Source organism: Urocampus carinirostris, chromosome 6 (genome assembly GCF_059441175.1).
Source record: "Urocampus carinirostris isolate Australia breed hairy pipefish chromosome 6, RoL_Ucar_1.0, whole genome shotgun sequence".
Classification (NCBI taxonomy): Eukaryota; Metazoa; Chordata; class Actinopteri; order Syngnathiformes; family Syngnathidae; genus Urocampus; species Urocampus carinirostris.
The window spans coordinates 46,002,845-46,025,914 of NC_142354.1; the positions used below are offsets into that span (position 1 = coordinate 46,002,845).

At 43.1% G+C, this 23,070-nt stretch overlaps 2 protein-coding genes across 2 annotated transcripts; both read right to left on the bottom strand.

The window, feature by feature from the left end:
• Positions 1 to 6,807: 6,807 nt before the first annotated feature.
• On the bottom strand, positions 6,808 to 16,510 carry LOC148364897 (eukaryotic translation initiation factor 4E type 3-like). Its single transcript, XM_088337302.1, has 7 exons — positions 16,265 to 16,510; positions 14,060 to 14,132; positions 10,940 to 11,034; positions 9,269 to 9,329; positions 9,126 to 9,192; positions 8,900 to 9,055; positions 6,808 to 8,045 (listed from the first exon to the last, which is right to left on the bottom strand). The coding sequence occupies exons 1-7, from the start codon at positions 16,399 to 16,401 to the stop codon at positions 7,999 to 8,001; spliced, it is 636 nt and encodes a 211-aa protein (XP_088193428.1). The 5' UTR covers positions 16,402 to 16,510; the 3' UTR covers positions 6,808 to 7,998.
• Positions 16,511 to 18,684: 2,174 nt separating this feature from the next.
• On the bottom strand, positions 18,685 to 22,724 carry prok2 (prokineticin 2). The gene is made up of 3 exons (XM_088339119.1): positions 22,650 to 22,724; positions 21,174 to 21,299; positions 18,685 to 18,813 (listed from the first exon to the last, which is right to left on the bottom strand). Exons 1-3 carry the CDS (start codon positions 22,722 to 22,724, stop codon positions 18,685 to 18,687), a joined length of 330 nt encoding a protein of 109 aa, XP_088195245.1.
• Between the last annotated feature and the right edge of the window lie 346 nt (positions 22,725 to 23,070).

Sequence of the window (23,070 nt, forward strand, 5' to 3'; positions counted from 1 at the left end):
GTTCTCTCGTTCTGCCATACTTCACATCTTGTGCACAAGTCTGGGGCCATCATTACAAAAGTTGACTCCGGCCCCTTTTAATCCTCCAAAAACGTGCAATTAGAACCACACACTGGGTAGGATATCGAGATCATACTCATGTTTTATTCCTGCAGTCCAAATTATTAAAATTGGATGATTTAATAATTTTTTTCCCTGCACAACTGCTATTTAAGGTCAACAAAAACATAGTGCCAGAAAAAAATCCAAAAATGATTCATTCGGAAAGAGGGAAATTATCATTTAAGGGGCTGTCGTGAATTCAAAATCCCAAAGGTGAGAACCACCAGGAAAAGTATGTGTGTGTCTGTGTGCGGAGTCAAACTTTGGAACAATTTACTAGACGAGATCCAACAATGTCCAACTATTCACGTGTTCAAAAAATCATTACTGGCGGAATACAGAGATGAAGAAAATGGGTGATACGAGAGATTGGGAACAGTACGTCTAGAACTATGGTTAACTTTGTTGTCGTTGTTGCTATTGTTATATCATAACTGTTATTATTAATATTATTACTATTGTTGTTATTATCATTGGTGTATTTCATAGGGAAGATGAAGGGGTAGGGAATAGAAGCATCTGCTTCTTACTACCAATTTTCGAACTTATTATGTCACATTTTTTTGATGTTGAGTTATTGTTTTTGTTCTGTTTTAATTTTAATGTTTGAAATAAAGTTTTCATTCATTCATTCAACTTTCACTGGCATTCGTAATACTTCCAATTTCTAAACAATGCTTTCTACGAATACAAGGGCACTTTAAATGACATTTTTGTGCAAGAACACTGAACGTCTGCACGAACGATGCGTCAACAGTGATGTCATCACAGGATATCGGTCATTCGGGGGCCGAACACACACTCTCAATCGCTAAATACAGAAAGCTAAGCATCACGGAGAAAGGGGGGGGCTCCTCGATGAGTGGACAGAGATTTGATCAAATCCAACTACGCCGTACAGTGCTATTTTATCATCCTGAAATCATTCCAAAAGATGTGATACTCACTGATCGGCAGCGCCAAAGCCTTTAGAGTATTATTTTTTTTAATTTAACAAAATTAAGCGATTTTAAATTTTGGCTCGCAGGGACCATTGCTCCTGGAAACATATTTATACGTGATGACAGTGAATAAGATAACTGGGTCCACTTTGTGCCAAACAGCGGGATTAAAAGGAGACGTGGCGAAGCTCCTAGAGATGTCAGGGGAGAAAGAATCATCACTCACTTATTAGATGGGCCATTCTTGTGTATCTTCGCTTTAACACCATTCTTCTTGTTGCTCGAAGCGCAGAGGTAGGAAATAAGCTCATCCGACGCCATCTTGTTTCAGTCGGATGCTTGACAACATCTGGAAATTCCAAGCCATAAAAGTGATTGATTTCTAAGAAAACAAAAGGCTGCATTTTATTGAGTACGTTTTGGTCTTTGTTTGGTTCATTTGAGGTTTGCTTTGATACTTTGTACCTGTTTAGACAATTCTCGCTTTTAGGTCCAGTGGCCCCTGGGCTAGAACTCGGCCTACTTTTCTTGGTTTTGCTCCTTGACAGATTTGCACGTGTATTGTGTTTTGCATTCCGGATGGCCAAACAGTGTCACGGTTGCCATGGCGCCCAATTGGCCCCGCCCGTTAAAAGATTGGCTTTCTGTCTATTTCAAGCTCAGCGCTGTCACGCTTCCTTTGTCCGCCAGTCAACGAACCTCTGCCCCGCAAGACGTGGGTTTTGACTCGGTCTTGTTCCTGTTGGTATCTCCTGTCCGGTATTGTTCCTGTTTATTTTGTCCTGTTTATTTTCGGTTTCCAGTTTTGTTTCCGTCTATTTTTGTCCTGTTTTGTCGATACCCTGATTCATTAGCTATCCTGTCTATCCTGTCGTAAACGCTCAGAGGACCCCATCTGCCCGATATCAACTCGGGCAATTGGAATCGATCCCATCGGTCTCTGGCTTCCTATCCTTCCACGCCAGACCGCTGCCTAACGTGCAATACTCCTCATTTCCCGTAAAATAAAGGCTTGTGTGAGAACGTCACACGTTTGGGTCAGTCACTATTGTCCCACTTTACGTTGTATTTGATTTCATATTCATTTGGATTTTTTTTCTCTTCAATCTAATGACTCAGGCCACGGTGGACAAGGTTCATCCCTGAAATTTGAAGAAGTTAAATGAGGATCTAATGGATCATTTTTGCCTTATGTCCTTGTTAGCTGCCAGCTAATAGACTCCATCCAGACTGACATGCTGGTAAAAGAGAAACATCAGTCAAACTGTGGTATTTGAAGAATCTGGTCAGAAGGGGCATCGTTTCATTGGCAGACAGCGAATATTGAGTGGCATAACAGTTTCATCCCATTCTGACCACGTTGTGTCAAGAAGCGACTGAAAAATCACAATAGAAGGGTGAGAAAATCCACCCCAAAAGGATTAAAAAATACCCCAAAAATAACCGACTGGAAGACAAGCAAATGGCAACCCAAAAAGGACAGAAAAATGACTGAAAAGGAACCGATACGCACCAGCAAGTCCACCTCTGAAAGTTCTCGAGTGGCAATGTCAAAGTCCGGATTTAAATCCAATGGAGATGCTGTGGTGTACGTGCAACCCTGGTGAGTATATGACCTTTGGAAAGATTTCAATTGTATCCTTGTGTAGGCTGTTCTCTAGTGGATAACCAGGCACATGACAGCAAGTATTTGAGGTTTGCAGCAAACCAGGGTTTCAAAGAAAGACTCGGGTAATGTTATATCGGTGGTGTCAAAGTATTTTTTGCTCAAAGGGCCACGTGGTAGGAAAACAATCTTACAGGGGCCAGACAAGTCAATGAACGGCATAAAGGTGTGCATCAACTGGAGGGCTGAGGATCTTTCAAAGGCTCACCATTGAATCGTGTTTATGATTCGGGGATAGGGTCCATTTTAGGTTCAGAGTGATTTTTTTTTATTTAGGAACATTCAACACTGTCCACACCCATAGCTTACACCAGGAGTGGGCAAACAACGGCCTCATGCTGCCCTCGATCGAAAACGAGTGCTAAAAAGTACAAGGAAGAATACAAACTACGGAAACTGACCATAAAGCACCATTTTTCTTTCATTTTTTGCCCGGCCTTCCTCGAGGCTTTTGTCTTTTTTGGGGTAGCCACAGCAGCAAGATGCCGGACAATCATGTCAGCTGCTTCTAGGTGAGCCCCGTCTTATGTCAAATCGATGCAATTTGCTTCACCTATGTCTTAAAAACGAGACACTGGGCGAGACACTCTACCCTTAATGCCTCCGATATGCAGGTTGGCTGACTTCCTATCGTGTGAGTAAATGGGTAAGTGTGGAGTATATTGTAACGCGTTTTGGGGGCTGGGTCTTCAGTGACTATGTAAATGCAGTCTATTTACCATTTACATTGAACGGACACATCATTGGGAACAAAAGAGCATCCCAAAAAAGGAAAAGGCAACAAAAATAGGGCTTGACAATGAAGGCTGTTAATAACAAGTATAAGAGAAATCGAATAATCAAGAGTGCATGCATTTATTAAGTGATGACGTCATATCGGTAGGGACGATAACAATGATTGATACGGGTGGGGGCACGTCCCCTCCATCCATGCCAAAACTACGCCCTTGAGATCAAAAGAAGCATCAATATCGGGATACGGTTTTGTTCTTCCGGGTCTGTGAGAGTCACGAGTACACTTGACTTGCTCGAGTGCAATTGGCTTCGATTCAAGATTCCTCTATGACTTTTTTCTCCTGGTTCAAAACTTATTGATCAGAAATGGCAACTGCAAGAAATTCATTCCAGGCACAATTTGCAGTCATGTAACCACCGAGACTTTAATTTGATTTTTAAAATGAATTGCGGCACCATCTATTTCAAACTATAAAAGCATGTAATGGGACCCAGTTGGATGGTCTAGCTCCAGCGGGTGTTACACATTTGTTTTATATATATTTTTTTATTTTTGTTTTTTACATCATCTGCAAAATGGCTGATAATTGTCAGTCTCTCACAACACCATTTAATTGTGGACATTAAGGATCATTTATTGAGCAAGTCTCATTAAATCACGCGAGATCCCTTTAACATTTCAATACAAAATAACATTGCCATCAATTGGAACTTTTCAAGAATCATTTAACAAAACACCAAAACTGTCCCTTCCAAAACAACCCACCTTGTGTAGTTTGGTATCAAAATATAGAAATCAACATCACAATACACTCTTAAGCCAGTCCAGCATAACATAGCATACCTCACCCAAGGCCCTATTTCTTGCTTATGCTAACCGTTAGCATAAACACAAATAGGGCTTATAACAACAAATAGCAGCTAACAGATGACTCACTCGTACTATTCCACTTTTTATAAAGTTTACAGACATCAAAACCAACCTTTACACATATATTTTCACCTATTATCATCCCCACAGTCAGTGTGTTACCAGTATCTACATCTCACCTTCAAAATAGATGCTAAATGTCAGTCTCACACGACACCATTTACTTGTTGACATAAAGGATCATTTCTTGAGCAAGTCTCATTAAATCACGCGAGGTCCTGTGAGACTTAGCCCAAGCACCCTTGTCTGTTCTGTGAGACTTTGCCATCTAGTGGTGATATACTGGTACTTCTCTTACATTTTCTGCTACACAAAACTCAACACCCTGTAATACTAATACACTTCCCCTAACAGTCAAATATGGATTAAACAACATAAAAATCCCCAAATATAACATTTTAACTAGCCAGCAACCCGTGTTGTGCCAAGATCACAAGATCAAGGCATATTCAAATAAGTAGCATTAAAACCGTATATTTTTTGATAAAACATAATATAGCGTCATCTGGTTTCAAAACGAAATTAACTTGATGTATTCAGAAATAGTTAAGGTTTGTAGAAGTAGTTCATCTTAAAAACGAATTTCTGACCGTATTTATGGTCTATAAAGTGCAAGACTATAAAGTGCCCTTTGGAATTTCTGGCAAATGTTTTACACTAAGAAAAATACAGTACTTATTATTTGGACATCATGGCGTGAAGGAAAGAGTCGAGGTCCCAAAATATTGCAAACGTCTTATTGAGAAATGTGTTTGCAAATATCTGTTAATGGAGAAATGAAGCTTTTATTTTCCCAAGCAACTTATATCAAAGATTTTCCTTACCGAAGGAAGAAAATGTTGAACATGTTAAGCCACATTGATTTCATTTGTGTCCTTGATGAAGGTGGAAGGCAGAATCCTTTCTTTCCATTTTCTTTGGCCAAGGTAGCGATTTAAAACAAATGTATTTCATTTTTGCCTGTATCTCTGAAGTTTCATCATTTTTTTCTGGAGTGTCATGTCTAATCTCATTTCTCAACGTTATAAATGACAAGAAAGACGATTCCAAATTCTAAATCTTTTTTTTTGTGGAGGTAGGCTGGCAGCCGCTGCACGGGCCTCGACAATTGTGAGGAGACAGCGCCCCCGGCTGGCGAGGGGTGCTCCCGGCACACTTTTAAAACAAAGGGAGCGATCGTGCTCGATTTATCTCCTTGTCATCGGCAAATGAACGCGTCGCAATATACATTTTCAGTTTTGTGTGTTAATTTAGGGAGGTGATGGCCTTGGGGGAGAAGCTGTCTTTGTTTTGCCATACAACACCTTGTGGTAGAAGGACACCAGCAACTTCTGTTCCATGTTGTTCCTCCTGAAGAGCCTCAGTAAGGGAAGTCTTTCCTGGGGCTTCCTCACCATACCCTTGGTCTTGGCAGACCAGGAGAGATGTACACCTGCAGGAGCCAGAGAGTGGACTCTCTCTACACATTTTTCGTTAATGATGAGTGGGTCCGTGCTTGCCACCTTAGTTTTTGTGTGATTTAGTATTGTACAACACATCGCCAGCATCTCCACCTCCTTCCTGTATGCCTTCTCAATTTCACCCGAGATGAGTGCCACCAAGGTGGTGTGGTCAGCGAACTTCACAATGGTGTAGGTGGGGTGGGTTCATGTACAGTCCAAGGTATTCAGGGTGAACAGTAGAGGGCTCAGAACAATTCCTTCGGGGTCTTCGGTGCTCAAGAGACCTAGCGGGCGAGTTTCATAGCCTTTGGTCGGTTGGAGAGAAGGTCAATGATGCAGAAGGAGGAGAGCCTCAGTTGAAAGTTTTTTCAGCAGTATCTCCAGGACAACGGTGTCAGGTGCAGAGCTGAAGTCCAAGAAGAGAGTTTTTACATAGCTCCTGTGTTTTTCCTTTAAAAATTAGGTTTATTGCAGCATCAGTGGAGCAGTGTGTCCTGTAGGCAAACTGATGACGGTCCAGTGTGGGAGGTGGGGAACCTTTGATGTGCTGGACAGGCCTGTAGTCAATTAGGCCGATCACTGATGCCTTTTTGGGGATGGGGATGATGCTGGAGGACTTGAGGCAGGGTGGGCTAGCTGCTTTGCCCCTGGTACTCCATCCGGGCCAGCTGCCTTCCTGGTTTCAGCGTTTTCAGCACACTTCTGATGATTAATCATGATGATTTCTATGGATCAAAGTCAAGAAACTTCCTCACAAATCCATCATGCAGAAAATTTGGCTTTTAAACTCGACTTTTTAGTGACATCTCTATTAGATAGATAGATGTCTAGATAGATAGATATAGATCAATATTCTTTATTCATCCCCGTAGGGCAATTCCTTTGTTGTTTATTAACAGATGAACAGGATGGCCTCGGGGTGCTGTGTTGTAGTTTAGCCACAGCGGAGTGGATGATGTCACACGATAGTCCAAAAGTTTGACAACAAAACGAGTTTGCATATTTTAATTTACATTTGACGAAATAAAATGACAGCAAAACGAGATCTAAACTTTGCACAATATTTTGCCTTCTGAGTCACAAAACACGTCGCCATACAGGTGTGAATTTCTCCTCAAAAAAAAGGAAAAACAGCGTTGGTGTACTCGTAGAAGTGGAAATCAACGAGTTTGAGGACTTAACATGCGAAGAAACGCATCTCCGTGTGACTTGCAACTGAGGAAGATGCAAAATTGCGCCTTGAAAATAGACATTTTCCTTCCGATCATAGGAATTGAAAGTGAAAGTGCTGGCAAAGACACTAGGCACGGGGGTGGGAAACGTATGGTTTGCGAGCCATATATGCTTTTTTCACATACGGCTCAGATATAAAATGCTACGAACGTATATTCGGCCATCGTGTTTCAATTCAGATATGCTGAATGTCGGGTTTGGTGCGTGCAAAGCAAAGCCACTTGAATCATTGACACCGTTCAGTCTTTTAGTTTTAGCTACAGTTTACAGTCAAGGTGTCACACCAACAGACCCCGTTTTGACTCGAAATCGCTGAAAAATCTTTTAAATTGAAGCTCATAGAACCGTGAATGTTTGCTGTTGAGACTCTTTATGATAAAAAACCCACAAAACAACCTGTTTTACCCACAAATGCTAGCCAAGCAGGCGGAGCAATTGGATTGGGTGGGCGGAGCTAAGCACACACAGCACACTCCCCTCTCTTTCACACGTGCCCCATGTAGGGAAATACATCTGTAAACTTTTTGTTTGCAGTTTTTTTGTGACGTATTTATAAAAGAACTGTGCTTGTTCCTTGTTTGGAAACTTCAGTCACCAAATGAAGGTCAAAATGAGCCTCCGGCATAGTTATCAAATCGTGAATAAAATGCGCTGGAAAAATAGGCTTTTTTAGGGAGAGCGGGTCAGGCGGCTTTTCTAAAAGTTGTCTCAAAATATATAGTATAGCTTTATCTCTCAAAAATCAAAATGTTTTTGCTTTTATGGCTCTTTGGGTCAAAATAGGTTCCGACCCCTTGCGCTAGCAGCTGACTTGATCGAAAAGAAACGTACGCGTATAAACTCGGTCCTGGGGACCCCCAACACAGAGCTAACAAAATCAAGGCATCAGTCGTCGGCGTTGGGAAAATAGAGTTCTTGTTCTCTGGCGTCCTCCTCTGCTCTTCTGGTCTAGTGCCTCGAACGTCCTCCTTCGAAGGCGTGGTGTTCCATGTGAGCTGCGAAATGAGAAACCAGGATTGAAAATCAGGCCGCCTTCCGATATTGTATAGGTTCGGAACAGTCAATCCAAAATTTCACAGGCAGGAACAGCGACGATAAATTCCAGACTGCAGAGAGCGTTTGATCCAAATCCGCATGCTCAAATGTAAAAAGGACATTGGGTTGTGTCTTGGTACAAGCCACACCAGATTTCCAGAAGCGGGCTTCCTCGTCTACTAAAATAAGCACCTATTTACTACTGCGGCGGAGGAAAACGCCAACGAAAGCCGCATCCGAGAAGAGAAATCAGACAAAACATGGTACTAAAGGATTTTATACATTTGACTATAAAGGATTTTATACGATTGACTCATAATGCAATGAAGATTTTCACTGATTGGGCTTTAGTTCAGTACTAGGTCAGGGCAGGCTGTTCGAAATGCTGAATATTTTGTCCAGGGAATTTTGATCACAGGACTCGTGGATTTGCTGACGCAGGACGGCAGGCGATGTGGTTTTGGGAAGCTAGACATCAAGGCGCGCACACAACTGCTTGGCACGCCCATGGGAGGAGCCGGCACACCACCTTGCAGGGAGACGTGGGCCAATAAGAAAAAGCTAAAGGACTTCAGAAGAGGGGTTCACACACACTCCAACGTCACTTCAGCCGTCTCCTGTTTTACACTTAGTTCTGATGTTGTGAATAAATCCGCCCCCGTGTACAAATGCCGGCTCCAGGTCATTTTCTCTTAACAAGCACGCATACATTTTTGGACGAATGTAGGTTGCGTTCGGTTAATGGTGTCAGATAACTCATTCGAACAATTTGGTAAACGCTCCATTTTGATCATGAATTCCCAACAGTACTCACATTTATAAAATACCGCTTTAAAAGAAATGGCGGGCAGAAGTTGGTTGATTTTAGCCAAGACGGTGGCTCGCTCGGCCAGCGAGGCGTCTTTATTCCAGACTTGGACCACGTCTTCACGATCCCGGACGCTCACGCTCACGCCCACGACCTCGTCTCCTGATAGAAACCCAAAAAGAAAGCTGGATGTGTTCAGGACGGGCAAAAGGTGGACTTTTGCGGGCCGTACCCGAGACGCAAACGTCGGCAAACTGCTCCCCGATGGTGGCCAGCAACAATTCTTTCCAGACGGCAGACTGAAGCAAAACCGGGAGAAAACCGGGAAACCTTTAGGTCGGATTCAGAAAGCCGGCCGTTGGTGAGAAGACTTACGGTGCCTTCTTTGGACACTTTCATCTTCCAGACGCCGCCGTTGGCATTGCTCTCCTCTTCCCTGTCCGAGGCAAAAAAACAGAAGAAGAGTAGAAAATCACGTCGACGTCTTCAAAAAAATCACCGAAAAGACGACAATCCGGCTTAGGTTGGACAAAAAGTCACCAGTGCGTCACCGGGGTTCGAACACCTTTTTTAGAACCGCTGAATTCCAGCCCATTTTGAGGAATTTCAAGGACGATTCTCCAATTTTTACAGTACTGTTCAAAGGAGAAATTGATAGTTAGATGTCTAGATGTCTACACAGATGTCTAGATAGATAGATAGATAGATAGATAGATAGATAGATAGATAGATAGATAGATAGATAGATAGATAGATAGATAGATAGATAGATAGATAGATAGATAGATAGATAGATAGATAGATAGATAGATAGATAGATAGATAGATAGATAGATAGAGGCCTACACAAATGTCTAGACCAGGGGTGTCAAACTCGTTTGAACTCGGGGGCCACACGATAGAACAAACATTCTGTCGGGAGCCGGACTCGTAGATTAAAGAGAAAGAAAAAGAGAGATGAAGAAATAAGAGAAAGAGGGAGGGAAAAGGAGAGAGGGCTGGACAAAGAAAAAGAGAGAGAGGGAGAGAGCGTGAGAAACAAAAGATAAAAAGTCGTGGGAGAGGGGGAAAAGAAAGGTGAGGAAGAAAGAAATCCAAAGAGAAATAGAAAGACAGAAGGAGAGAAAAGAGAAAATAAAGCGCAAAGGGTAGGAAGAGAGAAAGAGAAAAGGAAAAAAGGAAGTTAGAGCAAAATAGGTTAAAAAGACACAGAGAGAGAAAGAAACAAAGAGCAACAAAGGAAGAGAAAAAGAGAGACAAAGAGAGTGAAAGAGACAGAGACAGAGAGTGGGACAAAAGGGATGAAAAAGAAAGAGAGAGAGAGAGAGAGAGAAAGAAATACAAGTACGGTGTCTTTGTTTGAGGCTTTGGCAACATCAAGTTGACCTATTTCAACCTGCAGCTCGTTTTTCTCTTGCGCTTCTTTGAGTGTTGTCTCGCAGGCCGGATTCAATCCCTTAGCGGGCCTGATTTGGCGGGCCGCCTGTTTGATGCCAGTGGTCTAGACATCTGTCTAGACAGATGTCTAGATAGATAGATAGATAGATAGATAGATAGATAGATAGATAGATAGATAGATAGATAGATAGATAGATAGATAGATAGATAGATAGATAGATAGATAGATAGATAGATAGATAGATAGATAGATAGATAGATAGATAGATAGATAGATAGATAGATAGATAGATAGATAGATAGATAGATAGATAGATAGATAGATAGATAGATAGATAGATAGATACTTTATTCATCCCTTTTGGGAAATTCCCACTTCCAGCAGGATCCTTTTGTTTATTAACAGATGAACAGGATGGCCTCGGGGTGCTGTGTTGTAGTTAGCAACAGCGGAGTGGATGACGTCACACGCTAGTCCAAAAGTTGGAGGTCCCTGCAGCAGATGGAAATCTATGTGCCCGGGGTGACACCGCCTCGTCTTCACGTAGATAGCGAGCGATCGAACGGGGACGATACCCGGTAAACGATAGCGAGGGAAGGCGGAAGAAGAAAATGGAAGGAAGTCAAAATCCGGAGTGTAAGACGTACCACAAGGGCCTGCGTTCTCCCCGCATGAGGTGATAGCTGCATCTCAAGGGAAGCGCCGTCACCTCCGGGATGTTGTTGTATACGCTCCAGAAGAGCTGCGAGAAGACAAAAACACAATCAAAGGAAGGAAGGAAGAGAACTTAGGGATTTTCTTTGGCCGTCCGGAGGGAAAAGTCCGTCCGGGGAGGCCGGTTTCGCGACGAGCGCGGGCAAAAACGTCTCCTGCGCCGCTTCAACGGTAAACACGACACCGTGTCCGATATTTGCAGAATTCGCCGAAATATCCAAAAGTCTCTTTGACGGGTTTCCGAAAAAGCCGGGGTCGCGGCTCCGTGCGTACGTCATCGGAAAATCCTCGGATCCGTCCGTCCTACTTTCCGCGAACCGATGATTCGGATTTTTAAAAAACACATTATCGGGTGGTAGTATCAAAATTCTGCAGAAATACTACAGAATGACCACAAAAATAGAGAAATACTACAAAAATCTAGGATGGTTAAGCCCCCCACCACATTAGCATGCTTAGGGTCATTACGGAGTTGTTTGACAAGAAATACTTGAGAAGCACCGCTTTACACGGACGCGAAATCTTTGCTTGCTTGGGTCTTTAGATCCCTTAACCACTCTTCCCGTGGTGTGTCTTGGGCAAGCACAGCCTAACGGTGCCCATCCCTCACCAGCTCAACTATTTTGATTGTTGATTTGTCTGTCCTTAAAATACAGTCTATTTACTGATTTTTGTTTCTACTGATTTAGACAGGGCAGTTTTGTGCAATTTCTGTAGGAATTTGGAGTATGTTCAATTAAATATGTATATTTCATGGTGGGCGGCATTAGCTCAGGAGGTAGAGCGCTCGTCTCGGGATCAAGAGGTGGCAGGTTCGATTCCCGGCGCTATATAAATACAGAACATTTACCATTCCTACTATGTTCAAATCATGAAGTTTAGAAAAGACAGAAAAAGAATGCACACGACAACGGAATATTCGGATCAAAATGTTTTTCTCAGATGATTGAAAGAAAAATAAGTCGAAATCTAGGCTATAGACCTGCAAATGCATAAGACCACCTTATCTAAAAGATCATATTACGTTTGACTAATTATACGAAACAAAAAAACGAAAAAAAGCGCAATCCATTCACTTTGATAATTGGCTAAATTTGTATCCGCCAAAATGTAAACCCGCTTTTCAAAATGTGGTTCACGAATTTGTTTTTTTGGGTTCTTTGAATATGATCAACGTTCCCAATGATATATATTGTATTGAGAATCCCGTGAATCTTTCGTGTATTTCTTCTTACTTTGATTTATGTTCAAATAGACTGCTGTCACAGTTCCACGCACAGACTGAGGAGATGATTTCTTTCTCATGCCACGAGGCTCTTTAACTCCACCCGGGGAAGTACTATGATGTCTATGCTTGCACCAATGTATATGCGGACTATTTTTGCACCATGATGACTTTGCACCAAATGCAATATTGCACAACCGTTACGATACAACGTTATCACGACAACCCTGTATGTAACATCCCACATGCTGACATTGTTGTGTAAATACCATGTAAATTATAACTATAGCCTTATTCCCCTTGTTTTATAACATTATCTTCTCTGTTCCTTTATCTTCTTGCTCATACCCTCACTATGTGTAAAACTGGAGTGTCATGCCCAATTTCGTTGTCACAATATGTTAGCCCATTTGTAACAATGACAATAAAGGTATATTCTATTCTATTCTATTCTAAAAGCCCACATGAAACCCCACCCCCACATTTGCATATGACACTTTTTTTATGACCATGTGTATTTTCCGTAGCATTATTTAAATACTCTATATCAACAGGTTATATTGGGTATTTTTTATTCTATATCTTTTATTTTATTATTTTATTTGTCAACACAAGGATACTGCTGGAAGTTTGAATTTCTCTACGGGGATGAATTAACTATCTATCTATTTATCTATCTATCTATTCATCTATCAAGTGTTTTCTCTGTATTCCTGCAGCACTTTCTCTTCCTTTGAACGTGGTTGACTTTGACCGTCTCGTACCAATTCCATCAAGTTTCTCGATTTAGCTGTGAAAATGCAGCGGATGGACGCATTCCATTATAAAATGCAGGGAATTGCCTTCCCCATTTCAATGACATCACACCCCTAAAAGCAAAGAAAACCTCAAAGGTGATTTTCGGAGTTTAGGGGGTCAGAAAAAGTGAAATTATTTTCTTCTTCTTTGGTTTCCTTTTTTTCCTAAATATTTTTATTTTCCTGTTTTTCTTGTTTGTTTTTACTTCTTTTTCCTCATTTTCCTTTTGTCTTTTTCCCCCTAGCTTTAAAAATGTCTTGCTTGTTTTCTTCTCTTTCTCTATTCTTCCTTTTATATTTTGTTTCTTTCTTGCTCCTTTTTAACTTGCTTTTATTTTTTCATTCTTTGGTTTCCTTTTTTCCTAACTATTTATTTTTTCTCCTTGTTTTTTTTACTTCTTTTTCCTCATTTTCATATTTTCTTTTTGTGTCCTGAGCTTTGAAAAATGTCTTGCTTGTTTTCTTCTTTTTTCTCTATTCTTCCTTTTATTTTGTGTTTCTTTCTAGCTCCTTTTTAACTTGGTTTTATTTTCTTATTCTTTGGTTTCTTTTTTTTCTTGGTTTTTTTTTCACTTCTTTTTCCTCATTTTCATTTTGTCTTTTCTTTTTTCCTAGCTGTAAAAAAATTCTTGTTGGTTTTCTTCTTTTTTTCTCTATTCTTCCTTTTATTTTTTGTTTCTTTCTTTCTCCTTTATTACTCGCTTTTATATTTTTCTTCTTTTGATTCTTTTTTTCCCAATATTTTTCTATTTTCCTGCGTTGTCCTAATTGTTCCTGTTTTTTTTTTACCCTTTTGTTATTTTCTTTCTTTTTTCTCTTGCTAAGTCATTTTACCCTATCCGTTTTTTTTTTTGGCGCGGGCGGAGAACGTCCTCGGGTAGGCGCTTCCCACCCCTGCCCAAGTGCAAGGCATTCGGCTCATCGGCACGAAACCGACAGAGTCCGGAGAGCGAATTTGAATGGCGGGTGATGAACGAAAAAACGAAAAAAACGTATTAGCGTCTGCGGCGCGAGCGCTGAAAAGAAAGTACCTGAACGTTCTGCACGGTGTAAATCTTCTTCAGGTTGGATTCGCATTCGGCGGCGGTGGTTCCCGGCAAAGACCTGCAACACACGTCACGTCAAATGGGATTTCACCTGTGGAGGTTTGTCGCGAGGACTCTCTTCTTAGCATGGGGTGGACCCCGAGGGCCACGGGCCCGCGACTCTTAAATGGTGGGGCCGCATCAAAACGAAGCCCCGGACAGGAAAATGCTCCACGCACACGCGTGGGCTTCAAGGCCATTCATTTCCCCCCACGCTGCCGCCATGTGGACGAAAAACATATATCATGTTTGGTGCATGTACCAAAACCATCAACATATCTATCTATCTATCTATCTATATGGCTCGCGAGCCAAGTATGGCTCATTTCTTGAGTCCAAATGGCCCGGAGAGCAAATAAAATGAGCACACTTAACATACTGTTACCTGACAGTTGGACGATAAGCCGCGGCTTTTTTCCCTGCGGCTTATGCAATGATAGGGCTAACTGATGCTTTTTTTTTTTGACGGCCGCCAGGGGGCGCCAGAGCAGTCAAGGTAAGAGTGAGAAAGGTGGAGGAAGACAAATGTAAGTTTGCGCTTTGAGCGTGAATGAAACTAGCATGAACAGACCCTCAATGTGGAAAGGGTGTCCATTGAAAGGGGAGGGCTAACGACCATATTGGGAATCATTGGGCAGGTTTAGGGCTTTTGTTGAATTTTGTCTTCCAATATATGGAGTGACTCTCTCGGAAAAAAAATCCAAATATGGTTTGCTTTTGGGACAAAAAGGTTCCTGACCCCTGCAGCGGGATGTCACATATGCCAAATTTGAAGAGTGTATTAAGAGAGTAGGGCAGCACGGCGGCGCAGTGGTCAGCGCATGCGCGGCACAGTTCTGAGGTCATGAGATCGAACCTCCTGTGCAGAGTTTGCATGTTCTCCCCGTTCTTGCGTGGGTTTCCCCCCACATGCCAAAAACACGCATTTCAGGTTGATGGGCCGGTCCAAATTGTCCCTAGGTGGGAATGAGCGATTGTCTCTGTGTGCCCTGCGATTGGCTGGCAAGCAGTTGAGGGTGTCCCCTGCCCACTGCCCGAAGATGCTTGGAATGGGCTCCAGCACCCCCGCGACCCTACTGAGGATAAAGCGATGCAGATCATGGATGGAATAAGAGAGTAACAGAGGAAGAGTGTATCATGAATTGTTCTGTGTTACTTTGTGCTTATGCAACAAGAGAAAAAAGGCAAACAGGGAGGTCATCAATCGCTTGTTCGCTTTTCATCCTGACTTTTTTTTAATCTTCTTTTTTTGTATTTCAAGTCTTTATTGTGTGTTTATCCGCGAGTGCAAAGAATGCAATCCGAATTCTAATATTCCAAATGGATTTCCCGTTCTAAAACGATAAGGTCTTGAGACTTATGTCCCAAAAAGAAAGCTTATCTGAGTATCTTTTGCACTGGAATGTAGAGACGCAGCAGACGTGTAGAGAAAAAAAATCTCGGTCCATAAGAATGTGTCTCAGATGAAGGAAGAAAAATGAAAGAGCATCAACAAACTCACAAAACAGTAACAACATCATGGCTACCATTTTTCTTTTCTATTTTTGTTGTTGATGAAAAATTGGAAAGATACCATCATACAAACCTGTGAGGATATTTTTACATTCCACGTGAATTATGTTGTTGTTTTAGAATTGCTGCTGATAAATTGTACTATTGTTACAATGCGCTGTTCTGTTAAGCACTAAATTGAAATTGTTGTTGTTTTTTTGCCTATTTATTCTAAATGATTTGATCTTTTTACTCTTAAAAGTCTCTAGATGTTTTACCGTGGAGTGTCATGTTTAATCTTGTTGCAAACAATGATTGCTTTATTATGGCAGATTCTAGGTCGTCAGTCTGGCTGTGAGTAAATAGGTGCCGCGTGGTGTTGTTAGCTTCAGAAGGGGAATTGCAACCATCAATACATGGACCTATGAGTTGAGGTTCACAGGTATGAAATTGGACTATTTATAGTCGCGGGGGAGGGTGATGTGAGAGGTTTTCTTCTTCCTAGGGGGGTGAGACAGAAACGGATTGAGAAGCACTGCAGCGGAGACCCTTTGGGACAAGGACAACTTGGCAGGCTCATCAGCAGCCCAGGGAACGGAAGGACACATTCAGGAGGCCTTTAGCTCTTAACTTGAGCAGAATTCGGACCCAAGAACCCACCTGTCCAGCCAGAAGGTCCAGGGCGAGTGCAAAGGCAGCAAGCCGGCGCTTGCGTCGCTCTTCGTCAGCTTTTCCAGCGCTTCCTCGTCGATGTCGATGCATTTTGCGGCTCCGCTCTCCGTCTGGAGGTCCGCCATCGGAACCGGTTCGGAACTTGGCAAATCTGGCTTTTTTTTCTCTCCGATGAAACCGGGTCCAGGTTTTGCTGCTCCTCCGCAAACGCTTTTCCGGTTTCCGTTCACCCATCGTGACGTCACCAGTCATTTGTAATTCGCGAACGAAACGCCTTAATGAGACGACTCTTTGAAGTAAGCGGAAGCCGTTTTAGCTTAAGAGCTTTCCTCCTATTTAAGCTCAGTGCTCTCACTCACCCTTTGTCAGTCCGTCAACGAACCTCTGCCCCGCAAGACGTGTGTTTTGACTCCGTACGCTTTCCTGCTTGTGTTTCCTGTCCGGTATTTTGTCCCGCCTATTTCTTCCTGTAATATCGATCTCCAATTCCGTTCCCGTCTAGTTTGTCCTGTTTGATTTCGATATCAAGTTTTGATATCAATCCTGTCCGTCCCGCCTGTCTGATATCTGCTCAGGCAATTGGTATCGATTTCGTCAGCCTCTGGCTTCCTGTCATTCCACGCTGGACCGCTGCCTAACGTGCATGACTCCCCATTTTCTGTAAAAAAAAAAAGGCTTGTGTGAGAAACGTCACGCATTTGGGTTCTCCTCCTGTTCCGGTTCTTGACACTGGAAAGTGAAAATATATAGTAGTGTTATAACAAAAATTCTAGGAATGATTAATTCCTTCTGTACATATCGTTACATTATAACTTTCCTTATTTTTCTGGTGATTTTCTCTTTTTTCCCTTCTTTTTTATTTATTGCTTCATTTTTCCATTTTGAAAGTAGGTGTTCTTTTTCTGGCTTGATTCAATTTTTTTACTTTATTTTTTCCCCTTTTTTGTTTGATTTTTTTGTTTCATTTCTCCTCATTTAAAGTCATTTCGAGCACAATGTTACATAACAGTTGGCCGTGAATGGATCAAAGCATGAGAAACAATATGCTTAAAAGCCAAAAGAGCTTGCCGATAAAGCCGCTTCTCTAAAAAGAAACGAATTCCCATCATGAAACGTCACACGCGCTTCAGCGAGCGTTCTACGAAGAAGTGTCACTCTATTCGGTTTTATTGTGTGTTCGAAAAGTAGGTTTTCTTTCAAAGCTCACAGATTTTAGTGAATGAAAGTAACTATAACGTATCGATCGCCATCTATAGTTGTTTTTGTGGCGAGTCGTTGCCTATTTTCGACCAAATTATTCCTCCCGAGTCGAGCATCTTTTCTCCTTCCAAGAGGACTGTTTTTTTTTGGTATCTTTCACAACCGCTTCAAAGTTCAGATCACAACAAACAAACTGAAGAGAAGCTTCTGAAACAAATAGGCAAAGTTGCAACGCCAACATACACTGGATCAATGATCACTACAAGCAAAAATTTTAACCAAATCATAATTGAGCAAAATACTAACTAAGTGCTATGAAAACAAAAACAAATATATATATATATATATATATATATATATATATATATATATATATATATTGGTGGTGGCTAGAGTTGTTTCTGACTCTTTTTGGTAGATTGATTCAGAGGAAGGGATTCCCAGCCCCCTCACTTACCCAACTGAGGTGTTGGGAGTCATTAGGTGAGACAACCCCCCAATTCCAACCCCTAATGCTGAACGCCAAGCAGGGAGGCAACGGGTACCAATGTTTAAGTCTTAGGTATGACTCGGCCGAGGCTTGAACCAGCGACCTCCCAGTCTCGGAGCGGGCGCCATACCCCCAGGGCCACCGATGATGATAATGATAAATGATGTTATTGTGCAAATAAGTGTGACGTATTGTAACTGCGCATGCATTGTTGAGGCAGAATGGCAGAATTCATGTCAGTTTAGAGCAGCCCCCATTGATACAAAGAGCCTAGATCATAAATAGCTACAGCTCAAAATTGGACACTGTATGTGCTAGCAGCAAGGCGGGCACTTTATTTTAGACATCAAAGTCAACAAAGAAAAAAGATTGTTTTGATCGGAGCTGGATTTATTAAAGGTATTGAAAAATATCACCTTGAAAAGAGCATGAACTGAAAACGGTGTAGGAACTGGTTGTTTGCTGCTTTTGTGCTTTTATTCATTTTCAAACGGCATCGGAAAACTCAAAGTGTGAAGCCGCGGCATACAATTGTGCAGATTCCGGATCAAATCGACGACCTCGTTATCAAAGACAATCGAGACGATCGAATTCAAAGTCGACGGCGTCGACTCCGTTTCACGCGACCTGGCCTTCAAATCCCGTCATGCAAAATAAAGGCTCCGTTCATTCGTCGAGCGTCGACGCCCCGGACCCTCATCGGAGTGGGGGGGCCGCATCAGGTGTAGTCCGGCTCTCGGGGGAAAGAAGACGGGAGACATTTGGGGGGTCCCGTCTCCATGGGGACGCACGCCAGGTTGGGCAGGCACGGGCAGCTGTGATGGAGACGCTTGCCCTCGAAAGGAACCTGAAAACGACAAACACGCCATTGAGTAGAATACTATAGAAGATCCTGGGCATCAATAGAATGGAATGGATAAGAATATAATTGTCATGATTGCTGATTCGGATGCGAATGCGCCAACAGCCCTGTTCGCTGATTGGTTCCCGGACTCTTTTTAAACCCCCGGCTTCCAAGAGGAAGCTGTCAGACCATCGTGCGAACCTACGCTTTTGCTAGGCAAGCTCTGTACCTTCCGACAATGCCCTGTTTTCTCCTGCCTGTTACCTGTTGCTGACCTGTTTCTGGACCCGTTTCTGCTTTGCTCTCCCGTCCCGGCCATCGACCTGTTTTGCCCTGCTTCCTGCCCTATACCTGTTGCCGACCTCTTTTCTGGACTCCTTACTGCCCTTGCTCCTCCGTTCCGGCTATCGACCCGCTTTCCCGCCGCCCACGACGATCCTCACTTAACACGGAAGTGCCACTTCCGCGTTCCTAACATCAGCTACCCGTGTCCGACAATCATCAGATCGTGGATGCAAGCACTGCTCTCTTCCTCAATAAAACTGAGTAAAACAAACGCTATTGGGTCCTGTCTCCGTTTCTGGCTTGTGACATTAATAGGACGAAAAGGAACACAACAGACAAGAATGCAACAATAGAATAGAATAGACAAGAACAGAAGAGACAGGAATGGACAAGAATTGAATAGAATAGTCAGGAAAGAACAGTAAGAAATAGGACAGAATAGAGTAGAGCTGACTGCACAGGAATAGACAAGAATAGAATATACAGGAATACACATGGAAAAAAAATCATTTTTGCTTGTTTCCGGTTTTGTTTTTTTTAAAGAAAAAAGACCAAAATATAGTACAATTGGAATAATATAAATATATGAAATTCATGAGCCAGAGTGACTACACATGATAAGAACAACTTTGTATTGTCCAATGAGGCCACGTCACTTAAGGTTTCAAATAAAACCAGACAATTCCCGTGGCCATCGTGAGAGGTGAGGCTGGATTCCTCCATTAAAGTGGTTAGCACGTCGTCGCTAGCATGAGCTTTTTAGCATGTGGCTGTTAGCATCCACCTGTTGGCATGCAACCATTAGAATAAATCATAAGCATGTAGGTGTTATCATGATTCTTAGCATCAACCCATTAGCATCCAACTGTTAGCATGTAGCCGTTAGCAAGACCAATTAGCATGTAGCAGTTCATATGTAGCAGCCCTTAGCATCTATTTGTGAGCATGTTTCCGTTAGCATGCGGGCGTTAGCATGACTCATTAGCATCTACTCTCTAGCATACAGTGGAACCTCGGTTTTCGAACGCCTCTCAGTTCGAACAAATCGGTGTTCGACCAAAAATGTAGAGAAATTCTTGCTTCGCTGTTCGGTCAAAAATTCGGAGTTCGAACGCTGGTAATGCCTGAGTGCGTACGCTAGAGTGCGATGCTGAGCGGCGTACGGGTGTAGATGATGTAGATGGCCCCCACCCCTCGTGACCAACTGCGCACTTGCCTCTTTTTGCTTTCGCTTTTAATATCGGTGAACGGAGTGTTTTAGCCCCTAACTATGCCTCCGAAGAAGGTCGGTGCAAGCGGGACAGGTGAAAAAAGATAAGTTGTTCGTACAACTATTGCCTTTAAGAAAGACATAATAGCTAAATATGAAAGAGGTGTGTGAGTTTCCGATCTTGCTAAGGGAATACAGCATGCGCCTTCTGCTGACCACCACAAAGTAAGAAATCCTATTCATAATTCTTTTCTTTATCTTTTTTTTTTTTTTACACGTTCGTGTTAGCGTAATCTTTCGTACGGAAGATGACGCTAACGCGAACGTACGATTAGCCTGGGTTAGCTTCATGTTTACGTTAAACATTCCTGGTAAACATTCAGGGTGTTGGAACGGATTAAAACGATTTACATTATTTTTAATGGGAAAATCGATTTCGGTGATTGAACAAATCGGTTCTCGAACAGGGTTCTGGAACGGATTATGGTCGAGAACCCGGGTTCCACTGTATAGGGGCGTTAGCGTGTAGTCATTAGCATCTGTTGGTTAGCATGCGCTCATTCGCATGCCTTTTGCACATACTTACATACCCCTGGAATGAAATTCAATAGGAAAAATCTGGGACTATTCATTCCGAAAGGGATACATCGCTAGCATTCCCGATCGAGCCGGAATTTTCGATATACGTATCGTTTCGAGACGGGGGAAAAAGAAGTTGGCCTGGGCGCCACTGAGTTGTACTTGCCCGGTGGCAAGCGAGAATCCGTCAATGGGCCGCCTTCAAATGTTTGAATTCCCAGAAAGGAGCCTGGGCTCAAAGAAGGTGGAAAAACATTGCACTAGGGGGGCGGCGGGGGGTCCGACTGACCTTGTGGCTCATGGGGTGGCACTCGTCGCCCTCCGACCCCATGGGGGTACACATGCGGAGGCTGCCCAGCCACAAACTGACGGCGCAACAGGATCCTCCGCCGCACTGCCAGTCCTTCGAGCAAGCCTGCACACAAAAGCACACCGAGTGGCAAGTCAAACATTTCATCCGGCCCACCCAAAAGTATGTCGAAAAAAGAAACAGGTCTCCGGGTCCGATTCTTGTAAAGAAATGCAAACCGAATGCTCTCTATAGCGTTTGTAAAGCGTGGCGAGTTGGTTCAGGTGTAAAAACTGTTCAAATAAGTCCTGTTGGGAATTAACGATCAAAATGGAGCGTTTACCAAATTGTTCAAATGAGTTATCTGACTGCATTCACCAAACACAACCTACATTCATCCAACAATCATGCGCGCTCGTTTCTTGTGAGAAAAAAAATGACCAGGATGGCCTTTCACACGGGGGCGGGTGTTTATTTTTCCTAACAGAAGAACTAAGTGTACTCGGGAGACGGCCAAAGTCGTGACGTTGGAGTCTGTGTGGGAAGCCTTCTTCCGAAGTCCTTTCTCTTATTGGCCGACATCTCCCCCCCAGATGGCGTCTCGGCTCCTCCCGTGGGCGTGCCAAGCCGTTGTTTGCGGCCAACGATCTCCGGTCGTCCCGCGTCAGCACGGGCCTCCTGTTATCCGAAATGTCCTAGACAAAACATCTTCCACACAGCCTCCCCTGACCTTGTACATTGAACTAAAGCCCACTCGGTCAAAATCTTCATTGCATTAAACTGAGTCGATCGTATAAAATCCTTTACAGTCAAATGTATAAAATCCGTTAACACCGTCAATACCAAACATGAAAACCCGATTGTTTGTGGATAAATGTGCTGTGTTTAGAAAAGATCTCTTTCCATTTGTGATCACAATAGGGTAGCTTGATGGGTTTATTGAGAGGGAGGCTGAAGGTTAAGTATACAGTAAGTGGCTTTCTATCATCGACAGTCATGTCTCCCTGACTCCTCCTGCACCACACACACACACACCTCCATAATGGCCACTTCCTCATCATAAACTAACATTTTACTTCATCTATATCATCTTACTTATCGTATCACTGTGTTTTTAGGGATCAGGAAGATGGGTTATGTAGTTATTGAGGCTTAACTTTGATGCCAAGGGAGGTGGGAACCGAGCAATTTTTTTTCCATCATTCATATCGAGACATTTCGCCGGGATTTGGTATCTGCGGAAACGGTGACGACCGGAAATGAGGCCGGGTTTTTTTTCTGGGCCAGGGGTCTCCAACGTGGTGCCCACAGACACCAGTGTGCCCCCTAAGGACCCCTGAGGAGCCCGTGGACCGGTAATAACATATTGGTAACATACTAACATAGGTTGTTCTTTTAAAAATTGATACTAAACTGGGAGCTAATTGGTATACCGAAGAAGGTCGGAGACCTCCGGTTGGGCGTGTCGGAACTCACCCCGGTGATGACGGCCGAAGATCCTCGGCACAACAGCGGCAGTAAGAAGAGCAGCGTCCTGTAGAAAGACGTCATGACGGAGTCGGCGAGAGCTCCCGCGGCTGTCTCCGACCAGACCGATCGGCAATAAGAGCCTGGCTTATAAAGGGCGACCGACGGCGTGACACGCCCACGTTTTTCCAAAAGAAGCGACCGCGAGAAGCAGAAGCGTGCGATGACGACCCCCCGCTTCCTTTGACCCACCCGTCGCTTGCGTCAACCGGCTTCTTTTATGTCGCGGCTTCGCTTTTCAGGCGTCAAGGCCATCGCGTCGGTTTCCAGTCCCGGCTTCAATGGCGGTTGCCGTTTCCGACGTCGGAGGCGTCGACCGGCGCAACTTTGGGCGCTGGCGCTCCGTTTCATTTTCAAAGTTCGTACATCT

Coding starts and splice junctions, on each gene's coding strand:
- LOC148364897 (XM_088337302.1), bottom strand. CDS start 16,401: ATGGCGGACCTCCAGACGGAGAGCGGAGCCGCAAAATGCATCGACATC. Junction 11,035..14,059: donor ACACCGTGCAGAACGTTCAG/GTACTTTCTTTT, acceptor GTCTTCTCGCAG/CTCTTCTGGAGCGTATACAA. Junction 9,193..9,268: donor AAGTGTCCAAAGAAGGCACC/GTAAGTCTTCTC, acceptor GTTTTGCTTCAG/TCTGCCGTCTGGAAAGAATT.
- prok2 (XM_088339119.1), bottom strand. CDS start 22,724: ATGACGTCTTTCTACAGGACGCTGCTCTTCTTACTGCCGCTGTTGTGC. Junction 21,300..22,649: donor CTTCGGCCGTCATCACCGGG/GTGAGTTCCGAC, acceptor TTTTGTGTGCAG/GCTTGCTCGAAGGACTGGCA. Junction 18,814..21,173: donor GCCACCCCATGAGCCACAAG/GTCAGTCGGACC, acceptor TGTCGTTTTCAG/GTTCCTTTCGAGGGCAAGCG.